This window comes from Aethalodelphis obliquidens, unplaced genomic scaffold, assembly GCF_003676395.1.
Source record: "Aethalodelphis obliquidens isolate GAN/ISIS:26980383/991018 unplaced genomic scaffold, ASM367639v1 scaffold23, whole genome shotgun sequence".
Taxonomy (NCBI): domain Eukaryota; kingdom Metazoa; phylum Chordata; class Mammalia; order Artiodactyla; family Delphinidae; genus Aethalodelphis; species Aethalodelphis obliquidens.
Window position 1 is genome coordinate 13540104 of NW_020837967.1, and position 19102 is coordinate 13559205.

Below are 19102 nucleotides of genomic sequence, written 5' to 3' on the forward strand. Positions count from 1 at the left end.
CTTTGATTATTTTTTAGGACCATTCCAAACAACTACCATTTCTCTATAATGTAACATGTCTATCTCTTTAATAGCCTTTTAAAATCTCACTTGTATTGCATTTGTTACTGAAGCATTAAGGTGGCAAATTCTCCCACCATGACTCATTTTCGAGGGTCATCTGGAAAGGACTTACACTAAACTGGCCTAAGTGTTTGATTTTTTAACAGTATCTAATGTCAAGTTCTTTTAACATTACAGTGATTGCAAGTGAGTGCTGGCTTCCTCTACCTTGCTTTGTCTTTCTTCTTAATCTCAAGTTATTCAGAGTGGGCCAATGATTAGACTTGAGTTCTGAGGTAGATGTGTGAGTGATGGTTGCCTGGAAGGCTCTGCTGTGCACATGGTTCCTAGAAGTCATGTTTTTGGTTAAGTAATAGCCAGAGAATTCCTGCGGCTTCCTGCGGCGGCTTGCGGGATCTTAGTTCCCCAGCCAGGGATCGAACCCTTGCCTCCTGCAGTGGAAGTGCAGAATCTTAACCACTGGGCCGCCAGGGAGTTCCCAGGCCAGGAATTTTGAGTCAAAGCCTTAGCACTGGTTTTATCGATTACTTTTCCTTTGGAGTGTCATATGGAAATTTATTTCCCATTTCTGAGCAGATTTTGCTTTTAGCAGTGTTTTGTTGCTTCATGTCACCCTCTGCTCGTTCTCCTCATTTGAGTGGAGTAAAAGAATAAGAGTAATGGCTTTTCATTCATTATCATCATCAAAAATGAAAGGTAGAAGAAAGTAAGCAGACTGTAGTTTAATGAGTTTTTATTGTTATGTAAGTCATAATGGATTTCTGCTCAGATATAAACTAAATAATTTTCATACTTAAATTGTAATTTCTAATTGAACATAGCATTCAAATGTGTTTGATACACTGTTCTCATCTAATGAATTACATAAAGCACATTAGTTTATCTCATTGCCTAACTCTACTTCCTCATAGAAGTGAATCCATTTATTCTTAAATGCTTGTTATACAGATTCATTTGTAAGCCCTTCTGTCTTTTCCTCATTCGTTGCACACATATACATGCACACACATTTCTACACTGTCCTGTTAAGATTTGTGAGAATGCCATCATGTTTGGTCCTCCTACCCCTTATGTCCCAATTACTGGCTCATAATTTCTGTTCTTGCATTTCTGTTTGCCCTGCTCAGCTAGACTTTTAGGTGAATGTTTTCCTGTTTTTCTGGCCTGTTTCTTTTCTGCCCTTAACTCACTGGCAACTTCTTTGCTGATTTCCTTTCTCCTCCCTCCCAACAGAAATTTCCATGCAGTATCGGCATGATGGAGCTTGTCCAACAACTAGTAAGTTGTATAACTGGGTTGGTAACCCAGACTTTTTGACTCCTACTCTAGTGCTTTTTCTAGTATATTATGCCACTTCTGAACCTTTAAATTTTAATTTTCTCAGATGCAGTTGGTTCTTAATTGAATAGATTTCTTTCTCCTACAAAGGTAGCTTAACTTGCTGCTTTGTCCTGTGTTCAGGATCCATATTAGAGTCAAATTGTGACCAAATTTTGTTGATTGCTGACCTTTTAATATGGTGCTTCCATTGTAGAATTGTGACTTCTGTTCCCCAATGAAGTAATATTTCCAATTTTTTTGTTTTTCACTAATCTTAATGTTAATATTTGTATATTGTCTTTAGATATCTTTTTTTGCTTAGGCCTCTGCATATCTTGAGCCTATTATACTAAAGTCTAGGAATTGAGAATGTTTGATCAGGTTAGATGATAAAATGAGGTTTTTCGTTATAATAAATACTATTAAGTGTGACCAAAGGTGGATTTACCTGTATAGAATTGCATCTTATAGATACTGACTTTCAGCCAGAAAGACATTACATAGTTAGACTACTAAATGTCTTTTTAAAAGTAGCTTTATTTATTACTAAGGAGATTTGTCATCATTATGACAGTATATCTGACATGTTATTTAAATTTAGTAGGTACTATATTGGCAAGTGAAATGCAGTATCTAGAAATTTATACCATGTGAAGACTGAGCCAAGCTTGTAGTTTTAATGATTTAAGCAATGATCCAAGGTAGATTTACTGAGATTTTATTATACTGATGCAGCCTATGCCTATGTATTTCTTTTGTGTGTTTGAGAATGATCTTAACCTGAAGTCCTTTTTTCCTTACTTAAAAGCTTTCTCAGAGTTGCTGAATGCAATACACAATGGTAAGTTTTATTAGAATCTTCTCTGGTGGTTCATTTATTACAAAGGTTGCCTTTTGTAGAGATTCCCAATTGAAAGCTTGCATGTTCCATTGATGAAGTGAAACCTAGCTCTGAATCAATTGTTCAGCACCTTAGTGAAAACTTTTTGTGGATTGCCTACAGGAGGATTATAGGTCAACTTAGTTCATCAGTTTGGCTTCTGTTGTCTCTTTGTAAGGCAAAATGGTGATAGTGTTGTTCTACCTTTATGAAAGTCATTTTTCTATTTTTGCAGATAGTTTTTTCTAGTTCTTATGAGCTCTGGCTTGCCAGTGCAGTTGGTGATTGGTACCTACATCAGGAATTTGCTGCTTCTTCCACAACTGGGAATGTGAATTTTATTTTTAGGATTAAAATAATAATAATAGTTTTATTATTCTATTTCTCTATTCCATTTAGTGAATAAACATAAGATAACCTTCTACATTATGTCTAATTTGAGGCCAGGTTTTTACAGGGACTTGCATCTTTTGCAGGATTGGGTTCTGAAATCAGAATATAAGGCAAATGCTATCATTTTTTTTAACTTTTAAGATATAATTATAATGGAGTTTATTTTTGCAAAAGTGGTAGGGAGTTTCTTCAGTTCCAAGAACCTTCCTTAATTATTTGCTGTTTAAAGAAAATTCTTGAATCTAGTATCATCTTTGTTGATTATCTTTTTTAGTCATTAGCTGACATACCTCTTATTTGTTCAAGACTGTTTAAATGATTCCAAGCAGTTTTCCCAACACATTTTCATTAACTTTCTGAAATTTTGCATATTTTGCTAATGTAATTTAATTTGCACGTCGTTTTGCATTGCATTTGGATTAAATTGTCAGGTGTTTACAAATCTATAGCCAGCAAGAGACTAATGGCACGATGAACAGGCATAGACACTGTGTTGATTTGAGGGCTAGTGTGGTTGGGATGGGAAACCCATAATGAGCATTTTATTAATGGGTACATTTTTAAAATAACTCTTGCTTCCCTGTGTAACCTGGAACTGCAGACTCTTAGAATAAATATTCCAGATAAAAAGGAACTCTTGAATATTGGGTATCTAGAGGAAAGGGATTAGAAGCATTCTTAAGAATAAACCAAATATGTTACCATTCTTTGATAGGAAAGTATAAAACATCATTTTCAGTTTGCATAGGTAAATTTAGACTTGCTCTTTAATTTTGGAATATTAGAATTTGGAGGCATGCTGAAAGTTTGAAAAGAGTATATTTGGGGTAAAAAAGGAAGTAGATACTGTTGGGAGCCACCTAAATCCTTTGTCGTTATTAACTGACATAGTACTGGGTTGTATTAATTTAACAGGCAAATTGTCATGTTTCTTTGCATTGGTGAATGAAGTTAATGTCATGGGATTAATATAATGAACACAGGTTTTCTTTAAAATCTTGGGTTATTTTGTAACTGGAAATTTGACCCCCATCACCCATTCCATCCCATCCATTGATGGACATTTAGGTTGTTTCCGTGTCTTGGCTATTGTAAATAGTGCTGTAGCGAACATGGGGGTACATAGATCTTTTTGAATTAGTGCTTTTGTCTTCTTCAAATAAATACCCAGAAGTGGATCCATATGGTAGGACATTTTTGTTTTTTAAAGGAACCTCCAAACAGTTTCCCAGTAGTGGCTGCACCAATTTACATTCTCACCAACAAGGGTTCCCTTTTCTCCACATTCTCACCAATACTTATTTCTTGTATTTTTGATAATAGCCATTCTAACAGATGTGAGGCGATATCTTGTGACTCTCATTTGCATTTCCCTGATGATTAGCGATGTTAAGCATCTTTTCATATGTCTGTTGGCCATCTGTGTGTCTTCTTTGAAAAAATGTCTCTTCAGATCCTCTGCTCAGTTTTTAATCGGATTTTGTTTCCCTCTTGAATTATAGGAGTTCTTTATATATTTTGGATATCAACCCCTTATCAGATACAATTGACCCTTCAACAGTTGAAACAACTAGGGGTTGGGGTGCTGACCCCTGAGCAGTTGAAAATCAAGTACTGCTATCTCTGCCTCAGAAACAAAGGAAATGACAAATGACTCACCCAAAGCAGGAAGCAGAAACAGTTTAGATAGAATCAAAACTTAAACCCTGGTTCATTTGATTCCACGTATTATGATTTAGAAGCACACACAAACTTTCCCCCACACTTAAAGATTTGTAAAATGAAAATACAGGTACTATGTTTTTTGTTTTTTTTTTTTGCGGTATGCGGGGCTCTCACTGTTGTGGCCTCTCCCGTTGCGGAGCACAGGCTCTGGACACGCAGGCTCAGCGGCCATGGCTCACGGGCCCAGCCGCTCCGCGGCATGTGGGATCCTCCTGGACTGGGGCGCGAACCCGTGTCCCCTGCATCGGCAGGCGGACTCTCAACCACTGCGCCACCAGGGAAGCCCCAGGTACTATGTTTATTGAAAAAAAACAAAACATTAAGTGTACTTGCACAGTTCAAACCCATATTCAGGGGTCAGCTGTGTATGATTTGCAGATATTTTCTCCCTTTTGGTAGGTTGCCTTTTCATTTTGTTGATGGTTTCCTTGGCTTTGTGGTAGCTTTTTACCACTTGTTTATTTTTGATGTATTACCACTTGTTTATTTTTGTTTTTGGTATCAAGTCCAAAAAATCATCACCAAGAGCAATGTCAAGGAGCTGACTGCCTATGTTTTCTTATAGGAGTTTTATGGTTTCAGGTCTTACATTCAAGTCTTTAATCCATTTTGTCTCTTTTGCCACAAATTGACCGTATACGCTTGGGTGTATTTCTGGGCTCCCTGTTCTGTTCCGTTGATCTATGTGTCTGCTTTTATGCCAGTACCATACTGTTTTGACTAGTGTAGCTTTGTAATATAGTTGAAATCAGGGAGCATGATGCCTCCAGGTTTGTTGTTTCTCACAATTGCTTTGTCTATTTGGGGCCTTTTGTGGTTCCATACAAATTTTGGGATTGTTTTTTCTATTTCTCGGAAAAGTGCCATTGGAATCTTCATATGGATTACACTGAATCTATGGCTTCCTTTGGGTAGTGTGGACATTTTAACAATATTAATTCTTCCATCCCGTGACTACAGAATATCTTTCCATTGTTTGTGCCTTCAATTTCTTTCATTAATGTCATTTAGTTTTCAGTGTAGAGATCTTTCACCTCCTTGGTTAAATTAATTCCTATGTATTATTCTTTGTGATGCAGTTGTTAGTGGGATTGTTTTATTAATTTCTCTTTCTGATAGTTTGTTATTAGTGTATAGAAATGCAGCTGATTTTGTATATTGATTTTATATTCTGCAACTTTACTGAATTTGTTTATTTGTTTAACGTTTTCTTTTGTGGAGTCTGTAGGGTTTTCTATATATAGTATCATGTCATCTGCAAATAGTGACGGTTTTACGTCTTCGCTTCCAATTCGATGTCTTTTATTTTGTTTTCTTGCCTAATTGCTCTGGACTTATATTTTTAATTACAAAGACAAGTGTAGAATTGGCACCTAGTGAAGTAATATTTAGCCTGTGGAGGATTGAAGGAGAGTTGCTTGGACTTAGTTGGAAAAATCCATATGTTTGTGTTTTCTCCTTTTTCAAATGTATTCCATTTTTTTGGTTTTAATTGTGGTAAAATACACATAATATAAAATTTGTCATTTTAACCATTTTTAAGTGTACAGTTAAGTAGTGTTTAATATATTCACATTGTTGTACACCCAATCTCCAGAATTTTTTAATTTTACAAAAACTGAAACTATAGTCATTAAACAACAGCTCCCCATTTCCCCTTCCCCTCAGCCCCTGACAACCAGCATTTTACTTTGTTTGTATGAATTCAACTACTCTAGATACCTCATGTGAGTTAGAATCATGTAGTATTTGTCTTTTTGTGACTGACTCACTTCACTTAGCATAATGTCCTCAAGGTGCATCCATGTTATAGGATGTGTCAGAATTTCCTTCCTTTTTAAGTCTGAATAATACTAATACTGCATTGTATTATATACCACATCTTACCATTTATCTGTTAAGGGACACTTGGGTTGCATTCACCTTTTGGCTGTTGTAAATAAGCTGCTTTGAACATGGATGTTCAGATATCTTTTCGAATCTCCATTTTACCCAGAAGTGCAATTGCTGGATCATATGGTAGTTATATTTAAAAATTTTTTTAATTGAGGTATAGTTGATTTACAATATTATATTAGTTTCAGGTGTACAACATAGTGATTCAAAATGTTTATAGATTATACTCCATTTAAAGTTATTATACATTATTGGCTATTATACATCCCTGTGCTGTACAGTAGATCTTTGTAGCATATTTATTTTATACAGTTATATATATATACATATATATATATATATATATTTTTTTTTTTTTTTTTTGGTACGCGGGCCTCTCACTGTTGTGGCCTCTCCCGTTGCGGAGCACAGGCTACGGATGTGCAGGCTCAGCGGCCGTGGCTCAGCTGCTCCGTGGCACGTGGGATCTTTTCCGGACCAGGGCACGAACCCGTGTCCCCTGCATCGGCAGGCGGACTCTCAACCACTGTGCCACCAGGGAAGCCCAATATACACTTATATTTTTAATTTTCAAAATCTGTTTCCAAGGTGACTGCACCATTTTAAAAATTCCCACCAACAGTGTACAAGGATTCCAATTTTTCAATATCCTTGCCAACACTTAATTGTTTTTGCTTTTTTTTTTTTGATAGTAACCATCCTAATGGGTGTGAGGTGTCAAATGTTAGCTTAAAAATTTTTTTCTTCTTCATTATATTGAGTATCAAGCAATAAAAACTGTGAGACTTGTCTCTGGGGGGAGGAAAGAAAAAGAAGAATTTACATTCCATTTTATTCTTCTGTATTTGTTTTTTATGGTTGCTCTAACAACTTATCACAAACTTAAAGCAGAACAAATTTATTACAGTTCTGTAGAAGTCTGACATGGACCTCACTGGGTTAAAATTAAGGTGTTGGCAGGCTTTGAACCTTTTCAAAATTTCTAGAGGAGGATCTCTTTCCTTATATTTTCCAGTTTTGGGAGGCTGCCTGCTCTCCTTGCCTTGTGGCCCCCATCCTCCATCTTCAGAGCCATCAATTATGGGGAAGTCCCTCTAATGCTTCAGTCCGTCTGGTTCTCAGATATACTTTATGAGAACTCTTATGATTAGGTTGGGCCCACCCAGACAATTCAGGATAAGCTCTGCATCTCTGGGTCCTTAACTTAGATAAATTTGTGTAGTCCCTTTTGCTATTTAAGGTAACGTATTCACGGGTTCTGGACATTAAGGCATGGACACCTTGGGGACAGGTGGGGGGGCATTATTCTGTATACCATGTCTGCTCACAATTATTCTAACTGCCATACTTTAAGAAGATGTTACTAAAATCATTTCCAGGGTTAGGATTTATTAGTACATGTATTTTTTGAATAGTTTTGGTTTTAGCACCTTTTTTGTTAGCTTTTTTCCGATAAATTACTAGTGACCAGTTCTGGTTGCCAATTCCCGGAGACAGGTTTTTATCTTACTTGATTTCATTTCAGAGAAATTGTTGGCCATTCTCTATTTTTTTTTTTGTGGTACGCGGGCCTCTCACTGTTGGGGCCTCTCCCTTTGCGGAGCACAGGCTCTGGACGTGCAGGCTCAGCGGCCATGGCTCCCGGGCCCAGCCGCTCCACGGCATGTGGGATCTTCCCAGACCGGGGCACGAACCCGCGTTCCCTGCATCGGCAGGTGGACTCTCAACCACTGCGCCACCAGGGAAGCCCGGCCATTCTCTTTTGAAGCTTTCTGTATTCCATTATAGCATTCTCCTCTATCTTTTTTATAAATTATAAAATACTTCAAATTTATAGAAAAGTACACAGATTATGAATTTATTAGAAATATAACACCTGTTAATATTTTGCCATATTTTCATACATCCTTTTTCAGCTTTTATTCTGAAATATTTGATACATTGAAAGCAATATGTATAAGTTATGTGGCCACACTAATAAAATGAGCACTCAGGAATCTACCACCAATTTAAGAAATAGAATGTTACCAGCACTGTTGAATATAGTGCATGCTTTTCACCATTGCATTCCCCAAGGTTAATGACTATCCTGAATTTTGTTTATCATTCCTTTAATTTAATTAATTGTTTTGCATGTACGTATAAAATTACACCCCTTATTTCTTTTTCTTTTTTCATACTTCTCTCATCCTTTTTCAGAGTAAATGGTTCTTGTTCTACTTCTCCAGTATCTTATCTTTTCCCCCCAAAATTTTTAATGAAGTAAAATTTATGTAATATAAAAGTTACAGTTGTAACCATTTAAAAGTATATAATTCAAAGGTTTTTGGTACACAGTTGGCCCTTGAATAACTCAGGGGTTAGGGGCCCTGACGCTCCTCACATGTAGAAAAATTTGGATAAAATTTATAGTTGGCTCTTTGTATACAGCTTTCATCCCTATTGTCAGTTTTGCATCCATGGATTCAACCAACCGAGGATCATGTAGTAATGCAGTACTTACTGTTGAAAAAAATTCACATGTAAGTGGACCCATGCAGTTCAAATCCATATTGGTAAATGGTCAACTGTATTCATAATGTGGTGCAACTGTAACCACTATCTAATGCCAGAACATTTTTTAAAAATTTTATTTTATTCATTTATTTAATTTTTGGCTGCATTGGGTCATCACTGCTGCACGGGGGTTTTCTCTAGTTGCTGAGAGCGGGGCTACTCTTTGTTGCAGTGTGTGGGCTTCTCTTGTTGTGGAGCACGGGCTCTAGGCGCATGGGCTTCAGTAGTTGTGGCACACGGGCTTCAGTAATTGTGGCTCGCGGGCTCTAGAGCGCAGGCTCAGTAGTTGTGGCACACGGACTTAGTTGCTCCGCGGTATGTGGGATCTTCCCAGACCAGGGCTCGAACCCGTGTCCCCTGCATTGGCCGGCGGATTCTTAACCAGTGCGCCACCAGGGAAGCCTAATGCTAGAACATTTTTTATCAATCCGGAAATAAATCACATACATCCCAATATATTCCCCTCCCCCTCTATACCCTGGCAATCAGTAATATACTTTCTGTCTCTGTGGATTTGCCTTTTGTTGAGTTGACACTACATGTAGAGGGAGTTCGTGTCTGGTTCCTTTTACTTGGCATAATGTTTTCCATATTTAAGCATAAGTTTTGTCTATGTTGTAGCACATATCAGCACTTCATTCTTTTTTCTATGGCTTGATGATACAAATTATATGAATATACATCACATTTGGTTTATCCAGTCATCAGTTGATGGACATTTGGGTTGTTTCCACTTCTTGACTGGTATGAAACTGCTGTGAACTTTCACACAGGTTTTTGTGTGAACATATTTTTTAAATTTGTCTTGTGTATATACTTAGGATAGAATTGCTGGGTCATTATGGTAACTCCTGTTTAACTTTTTGAGGAACTGCCAAACTATTTCCCACAGCAGCGGTACTACTTTACATTTCCATTAGTAGTATATGAGGGTTCTAACTTCACCACATCCTCACCAAGACTTGTTATTTTCTATTTTTTTTCCCTAGCCATCCAAGTGAGTGTGAAATGGTATCTTATTGTGGTTTCAATTTGCATTTACCTTATGACTAATGAATTAGCATCTTTTCATGTTCTTTTTGGCCATTTGTATATTTTCTTTTGAGAAAAATCTATTTATATCTTCTTGTATCAATTTTTTTAGTTTGGATGTTTCTAAGAATTTGCCCATTTCATCTAGATTTTTAAATTTGTTGGCATACAGTTATTCATAGTATTCTCTTCATAATCCTTTAAAAATTTTTTTGGTAATATGGGTAGTAATATCCCCTTTTATTCCTAATTATAGTATATTTGAGTCCTTTTTCCTTTTTCCTTTGTCATTTAAGCTGAAGTTTAGCAGTTTTGTTCTTTTAATTGGAGTATAATTGCTTTATATGCCATTTTGTTCTTTTAAACCAACTTGTGATTTCATTCTTTTTTTAAAAATAGTTTTCCTGTTCTTTATTGTATTTCTGCTATTTATTTTTTTTCTTCCTTCTGCTTGCTTTGAGTTTTATTTGCTCTTCTTTTTCTGATTCCTTAAGATAGGAGGTTAGATTATTTATTTCAGATCTTTTTTTTGAAAGTAGGTCTTTACAGCAATGTCTTCCTGAGAGTATTGACAGTATCTTTTACGATTTCTTTGTGTACCTCTTGTTTTATTCCCAGTATCCTCTCCTCTACTTATTCACTTCTCATTCTATGCCTATTCTGTTGGAAGATATCTTATTCATACCTACAGATTGAGCAGTCATCTATATTCGTTAGATTGCCAAATCTCTGCCTCCAGTGTAGAATTTTATCTTGATTTTCAGACTCATTCCCAACAACGTAATAAACCTCAGTTCTTCTTACATTCCCACTCTAAGCCTGCTTCTTCTCTGGTGTTCCTTATCTGTATATGATAGATTAAAAGAATTAAAAGTTCTAAACCAGAGTTATGCTAGGGACTTAAAGAAATGAGAGGGAAGAGTTTAGTTTGTCACCATTTGTTTTTTTAAAGGTTTTTTCTGTTATTCATCACTTTAACTTGTCTTTTCCTTTATGTTTCCACTGCTCCTGCTTTGGCAATTCTGCGTAATTTGTTATATGAACTCTTTCAGCAACCTCTTAACCTTTATTCTGTTATCCAGCTCATTCTCTAGGTGTTACCAGAATCTATTAGGGTCTATGTAAAGATGCAGATCAGGGACTTCCCTGGTGGTCCAGTGGATAAGACTTCAGGCTCCCAATGCAGGGGGCCCAGGTTCCATCCCTGGTGAGGGAACTAGATCCCACGTGCATGCCGCAACTAAGAGGTCTGCATGCCACAACTAAAGATACCACATGCCGCAACTAAGACCTGGTGCAGCCAAAATAAATTAATGTATGAATAACTAAATATTAAAATTTTTTTTTAACAAATAAAGATGCAGATCAGACCATGTCACTGTCTTACTTAAATCCTTTAAGGATTTTCTGGTATTAATGGGATAAATTTATATTGTTTAGCAAGGCATAAGGAGTTTTTCTGGCACTGACCTGCCTCTCCAGTCTCATTTCTTCTCTCCCACTTCTTGCTGCATCAGTATAATCTACTCATAGTTTCCCGATAGACTGTTCTCTGCAAAATCTATGATATAGACTTTGGTTGTGTCTGCTGCTGGTATGGCCTTCCTCCTTTCCTTACTAATGAAAGTAGAATTTAAAACTAAGCATAGATTTATCTCCTACAGAGTTTTTTCCAAAGTCTTTTGATAGAATTATTAACTAAAAAACAAAAACAAAGAAAACACTTCTGGGTTCTTGTACATAGTGATCTAATATTTTCTTCATTCTATTTCTACTGCTCCTCCGGACAGTTGTTTTTGTGTCTGAGATCTATATCTTAGTCATATTTGTCGCACATTTGTGAAACTTAAAAAAAAGACAAACCCATAAACTCTTCCGTTAGAAAGTTGAAATTCTGAAAAGTTGAAGACTGGATTACTTTCATTATTTACTCTCTAGTATCTGATACATCTCAAAATGTTTTATTATATAGAACTTTATAAAATTAAAATTTAGTATTTCACTGAGACTTGTTTTGGAAACTATAAGAACCAAGGAAATATTGTATGTTTAATAGTCATAGATGTTGAATTTTAAGCATCTATCTTGACTTGGTGTTTCTCATAAAGGATCTTAGGACTTAATGGTGGCGGGTTTTTTGAATGTGTGTAAAATATTCCATAAACTTTTTTTTAATGCATATAAATTTTTCCCTTTATTGTGTGTATTTTTATTTTTTTTATTGGAGTATAGTTGCTTTACAATGTTGTGTTAGTTTCTGTGGTATAGCAACATGAATCAGCTGTACGTTGAAATTCGTGTTTCTCAATAAGGAAATAAGAATATCATCAATACAAAGCAAAATACTTTCAGGAAAACACTTCACCAGTATATTTGTAAAAAATAGGCCCAGTGGGTTGAATTTTATGTCATCAGAGAAATTTAGGAAACTTAAGAGTTGAAGAAATAAAATTATTGTACTAACAGAGGAAAAAGAAAACTGAACAGATAGGAGAAAGATATAATGTAAAAATCTTTTAGTAAATGTTTGAAACTTTTAAGGCAATTTGGAAAGGCAAAATAGTCATTTGACTATTTTAGAAAACAATGTATGGGGGCTGTAAACTTTGAATAGATGTCCATGAAGTGAAGTGCCTTGTATTTCATAACATTGTGCTTTATGGTGGTACCTTGGAACTAGCCAGCTTGAGTAAGAGAATTTAGATTTCACAATATTATTAAACTCTAAGTTTAATTTCTGTTTCATTTGGTAGGTGTATTTAAAATTCTTATAATAATGATGAAACAAGTACTATGTATATAGGGATTACAGTTTAGTTTCATAGTCCAGTTAAAAACTAGCACATCATCAGCCTGATTTTCATCATCCTATTTCAGGTATGATTTTTGCTCTAGTGCTTTCTAGGTGGTTTAATAATTTATTTATTTGTTCATAGTTTTTCTTCCTCACTGGAGTATAAAGCTGTTTAGCATAGGAATTGAGTTTTTTCTTTATTTCATTGGTATTTAGTTCATCATCTAATAGACTCTCCATTAATGTTAAATGAATAAATTGTCGTCAGTTACTACACAGCCCTTGAATAGGTTTTATATATTCTTTGTAATGTGTTTATTTTCTTCAGGAATTAAACTTTGCCTTAGGCAGTCTTGTTTCTGTCAGAGTAGGAACTTGGTTCTTTGCTGCAGTAATGGAGTTGCTTCATTTGTTTGTCTTGGCAGTTCTCACTTTTAATATAACTTTGAAATAGAAGATAAAAGTAGCTAGAGAGCTTGGATCTGTTTTCACCACAGTAACATTGCTAATTGATTTCTGTGCCCGTTTCCTACGCTGCTGAATGCCCTTTAATTATGGCGCCCGGAATTTGTCACAGCCACGCTCATCAAACACATCTCACTTGATGGAGGCGGCAAAGTAATGCCAACCAGTTATTCATAGATTTCTCCTATAGGATTGAGAGTAATAGGGATGCTAATTGATTTTGGGGGTGAACATTCTCCCTCAAATATGGGATCCTATCCAGGTTTTTTCAGAATAGTTTGTAGGAAACTAGATTTTTATTCTTCATATGTGTCCCCTTTTCGTTTCAGGGAAGCATTGAGATGTAGGGATTTAAGAACAAAGGTGAGTAGTTATCAGACAGAACAGTTCTGTAGTACATCTGTGAATCATTTGAGAGTCACTGTGTGGGGGCTTCCCTGGCGGTGCAGTGGTTAGGACTCCAAGCTTCCAGTGCTGGGGACGTGGGTTCCATCCCTAGTTGGGGAACTAAGATCTCACATGCTGCTCGGCGCTGCCAAAAAAAAAAAAAGATTCACTATGTGTAATGAGGCATTACTGATGGCAGAAGCTGTCTCTGTGAACAGTGTGGAGATTGAGAACAGTGGATCTAGATTATTCTAGATCTAATTTCTTTTTAATCACAATAGACTTGTTTTTCCTTCTTACCCAATTAGTTGGTGTGTTATTTTTATACAATAAATTGTTAACATCCCAGGATACAGCAAATGCTGCTGTTTGTTTCAATGTTTGTTCCTGTGTAGGAAGGAATTTGACTGATTACTGTATAGCCTTGCTAAGTAGTATAAGACATATACTATAGATAAGACAGTAAGACTTTTTCTGTTTCAAAGCATCCAAGCTACTTTGTCTCTTGGATCTCTTTAAGTTCCTGAAAGGTAGCCTTCAGAGACTCTTAAGTGATAAACAGAGAAGGATATTAACATTTGGATGGTGAATCAACCACTAGGGAGATAAAGTCATTTTCAGTATGCATGTACTTATAAAGTGAAATGAATTTATAAGCATCTCATTGAAACTCCAAGAGAAGAAGACCCTGAAAAGTTCTTATTGAGTGAAGGAATTAGTGTAAATGGAAATGAATTTATAAGAATTACTTTTTTTTAAAAGAACATTGCATTTATTAATTTGAAAAGTCGACCCAAATACTCACTGTCCTTTTTTTTTTTTTTTTGTGTGTGTGTGTATTTTTTTTTTTGCGGTACGCGGGCCTCTCACTGTTGTGGCCTCTCCCGTTGCGGAGCAACAGGCTCCGGACGCGCAGGCTCAGCGGCCATGGCTCACGGGCCCAGCCGCTCTGCGGCATGTGGGATCTTCCCGGACCGGGGCACGAACCCGTGTCCCCTGCATCGGCAGGCGGACTCTCAACCACTGCGCCACCAGGGAAGCCCTCACTGTCCATTTTTAAATGCCAAGGCTATTACATTTCCACTAAGATATATAAATTTGTTTGAAAAAATCACCTTTCAAATGTCAAAAATGTCTAATCAAATACTTTTTTTCAGGGTAGATTCCTTGGCTGTTGAAATGAGAAGCTATTAGCACACATGATTTGTATTTAGTATATTATATGTGTGTCCTTGATCATTTATATCCCCTCAGTACTCCGGCAGCTCCCCTTAAACTCTAGTTTCTGATCATGTCTGTCCATTTATCCTCTCATCCAAAACAAACCCAAATAAAATCTCAGCAGGCCAAATCCCTCTCCATACATGCAGCAGACACTATCCCCAACCCTTCTTCTACCCTGCTGGAAATGGTAAGAAGTTGCTCTTTTTTTTTTAACATCTTTATTGGAGTATAATTGTTTTACAATGGTGTGTTAGTTTCAGCTTAATAACAAAGTGAATCAGTTATACATATACGTACGTTCCCATATCTCTTCCCTCTTGTGTCTCCCTCCCTCCCACCCTCCCTATCCCACCTCTCTAGGTGGTCACAAAGCACCGAGCTTTAAATTAATTAAATGGTACTGCCATTGATAATATCTTTATTTAGGGTGCTACCTTTTTATTTTAGTGAAAAATAAATTTATAATGATTGAAAATTCCCCTTCCCCCCTTTTTGACTTTAACCCTACTGAGTTTTCCTCCTCATAATGTCTTAAGTTCCTCAACTTGTCTATCATGGTAGTTTTTAGGAACTGGTTATTAAAAATTCAAAATTAAAGTGTGTCCTTTCTTTAGACAGAGATGACAATTCTACACTAACAAAGCAGGAACTTAAATTCATAGGTATATAGCAAACTCAAGCATGATTCTAAAGGTAATAGTGTTAAATTAATCCTAATGTACCTTGGAAGACTTCACATATAAAGCAGTATTAGAGATCTGTAGTCACAGAAATGATAGCTGAAAGGAATTCTCCATAATTTTGGATGGTTGGTGGGATGAAGAATTTTATGATGTTCTTATTGTTGTACTTGTTTGGATTTGTTATATTAAGACATGGTACGGTGGGTTTTAGGATTCCTTAAACTATTTACCTGTCAGGGTCTAGACACCTTAAGTCTTTGATTTTTTTTTTCCTTTCTTTCTTTTCTTTTTTTTTTTTTTTGCTGTGCGCGGGCCTCTCACTGCTGTGGCCTCTCCCGCTGTGGAGCAGAGGCCCCGGACGCGCAGGCTCAGCAGCCATGGCCCACAAGCCCAGCCGCTCTGCGGCATGCGGGATCCTCCTGGACCGGGGCACGAACCCGCGTCCCCTGCATCGGCAGGCGGACTCTCAAACACTGCGCCACCAGGGAAGCCCCAAGTCTTTGATTTTTTAAGAACACTTTCTACAACTGTGACCCTTCTCTCTCACTGAGTGAAAGAAGAATCTGAACCATATTCTATGATTTATAATAATTATCTAATTCTGTAATGTGTCTCTAATACTTCTGGAATAGTTTGAGAGTGAGCGTGTGTATTCTGAATCCACTACTCTTAACCAATTAATGTACGCATCTACTCCACCCCTTTCTCTCTCCTTAAACCCTTAGTTTCACATATTAATAAAAGGAATCTTGCAGGCTGTATCTGAAATACGATGCATTCCTTCTAAAGAGTGTCGAAACTATTTTTCATTTGACAAGTACGTATTAAGTTCTTTCTATATCTAAGATCCTGGTTAGTTGTTTTGGCAGAAATAAGTATATACTGTAAATGGATCCTGCCTTTAGGAAAGATAAAATCTAAAAGGAAAAGAAATGTGTATATAAATAATTTCAAGATACGTAGTTTTAACTTCTTTAATGATCTACAGTGTAATAAGAGTTCAGGGTGAGAGGAAATTACTTTCAACTGAGGGAAGGAGATGTCCAGAGAATGTAACATTTTACCTGATGCTTAAAGAGCATATAGAATTTAGCTATATGGAGAATAGGGATCGGGGCCAGACTCCTAATCTCAGGAATACAAACCAGCACAAGCAGTGGCACATAAATGAGAATACACAGGGGCTTCCCTGGTGGCACAGTGGTTGAGAGTCCGCCTGCCGATGCAGGGGACACGGGTTCGTGCCCCGGTCCGGGAAGATCCCACATGCCGCGGAGCGGCTGGGCCCGTGAGCCATGGCCGCTGAGCCTGCGCATCCGGAGCCTGTGCTCCGCAACGGGAGAGGCCACGGCAGTGAGAGGTCCGCGTACCGCAAAAAAAAAAAAAAAAAAAAAAAAAAAAGAATAAGCAGGCTGTGTAAAGTGATGGTGATACTGCTATTTGATATGAATTAAGAAAAATAACACCCTTAGATACTAGGCCAAAGGGTTGAGAGTAGTTAGTGTTTGAGCTGGGAAAAAAAGATAAAACCTGTTGTTTAGGAAGGTTCATCTGGCTGTAGCATATAAAAAGATTAAAAGGAGCTAATGCTGGAACAGAGAAACCAATTAGATTTTTAATATAACGTAGCCAAATGTATTGAGTGCCTGAATGAGAATAATGAAGTCAGACTGATGGGACATATATTACCCAGGAAGAAACTGGTAGTAATTGTCAATGAACTGAATGGCAGGAGCTTAGGAAGGATGGGTATTCATTTACTAACAAGGTATTTAGGTAGAGACGTTTAGCATGCAAATGGATAGATGAGATTAGAGTTTGCGCATGAAGGAGTATTGATAGTAGTCCTCCACATAGGGGTAAATAACTAAAACTCCAAGATTGGTCAAGGCTGAGAAATATTGATAAGAAGAAGAAAGGTTGGATCAGGTTTATTTTAAGATAGGAAAGTCAGGGTGGAAAGGAAGACTCTAGAAAGATCAAGGATCAAGACATAAGAGAAGAATATTTGATGGACCAAAGAATGTGGACAGATGGGAAGAGATCAAGTGAACAAGTAGAAAACAAGTAGAAACATTCAATGTAAAAAACCCCACAGTATTCATAATTTTGGATTAATGCATGTTTAAATTAGTAGAAATTTTAAAAGTAGCCTTTTCCCTCCAAAAGAAATGATTGTTACTTTCAGGTATGTGTAGTAACTTGAATGTGTTTACTACAAAAGTGGTATCCTTTTAGTGTACTTCAGAATAATGTTTTAATGATTATATGAGTAACAAATAATGATACCTATATATGTAAAGATTATGGTTCTGAGCTACAGTATTTTCTTTTGTAATACTGTCTCCTGAGAAGTTACCTCCTCTCCTTTTGTCAAAAATGTGTCTGTCTGTCTCTCATTGTATTCTCTGCCTTTGCCTAACTGAATCAGTCACCAAATGGTACCCTTCTAAATATTTTTTCTAATTAATTAATTTGAAGCTTCCTAGATATGACTTTTATATGTGATTTCTTTATTATTTTCAGACTCCATCTTCTTCTTCATGGCCATGGGTTGGTTCAGATCCTTACTTAACCTCTTTCACAGATTATTGTGATATACTAGACTCCTTTTGGTTTTGTCAGTATACCTAGAGTTGGTCAGGTGGGCTGACCCAAGACACTATCTCAGAAATGAAGGTAGGAAAGAATGTTATTTAATCATTAATGATAAAAACATAAACTGTCAAGAATGCCAAATGTTGCTTGTCTTATTCTTCCTTAAAATAATCTTGGGAAACACATCATAATTGGGAAGTTACTTGCTTAGTGAATCTGCTACCAGAATAAGGAGTTAGTTTATGTTTAAAGACTGTCACCATCTTGATAACATTCTTTTTTCTCTCTTTATAATGCAGTTCATTGCTTTGCAGCTTCCTTTTACATTAATGTCAGGTCATGTGTTTTCTGAAAATCTGTCCCAATCACCTTGATTAAACCTGGAGTTATAGACCATGTCTTATGGTGAGCTGTTTCTATAGATGGCCGATATTACTTGTTTCACATTCATAGGGTCATTTTATTTCAGGATATCTAGATTTATGTATATACCTATTTCTGACAGAATAGTATATTTATGTAATAACAACTCAGTATTTGGAATTATGTTTCTCAGATTTCTCTCCAGGATGCTTGTAATATTAGGTGCAACTAATATTTTTATTCAAAAGTGTATTAGGAAACTTATATTGAAAGTTGTTCTGCGTGTGTCAAGATTTAGGAGACTAAAAATCTGATCTACCCAGATCAGTCCTTAAAGCAACTTTGGAGAGGAAACAAATCAGTGTAATAAACATATAAAGACGTAAGGGAAAATAATTTGAAACAAAGAAAATATTATAAACGGAAAGAAGTAGAAATTTTAGGTATGGAAGACTATTTTAATGGTTGAAGTAAAGAATGCAATATATGGGATAAATACAGCCAAGGAAGAAAATAATTAATGGAAAGTTCAGATTAAGGAAATCCCTAGAAAGGCAGAGAGGATCTATATATAAAAAATGAAAACAATATCATATGGAGGATAGAAGTAGAATCCAGGTAACAGGAGCCCCAGAAAGGTGGTGAGAGAAGGATGGAGAAGAGGAAAATAACCTGAAGAAATAATGGAGGTAAACTTCCTTAAAAAAAAAAAAAAAATGAGGT

The 19102-nt window shown here is 36.4% G+C and overlaps 1 protein-coding gene across 13 annotated transcripts in view; it reads left to right on the top strand.

Moving 5' to 3' along the window:
• Window positions 1-19102, top strand: part of MLLT10 (MLLT10 histone lysine methyltransferase DOT1L cofactor) — a 252003-nt gene that overhangs the window by 172652 nt on the left and 60249 nt on the right. For 10 of the 13 annotated variants that reach the window (XR_003436012.1, XR_003436013.1, XM_027121792.1 and 7 more), the window contains 2 exons: window positions 1297-1341; window positions 2192-2224. The exons of 2 other annotated variants lie outside the window; for them this stretch is intronic. Coding sequence is in view for 9 of the 11 variants with exons in the window: in XM_027121792.1 (XP_026977593.1) it covers window positions 1297-1341; window positions 2192-2224 (78 nt within the window). In the remaining 2 variants the exon portion in view is untranslated. The remainder of the gene's footprint in view (window positions 1-1296; window positions 1342-2191; window positions 2225-19102) is intronic. One more of the 13 variants, XM_027121795.1, reaches the window with a different exon arrangement.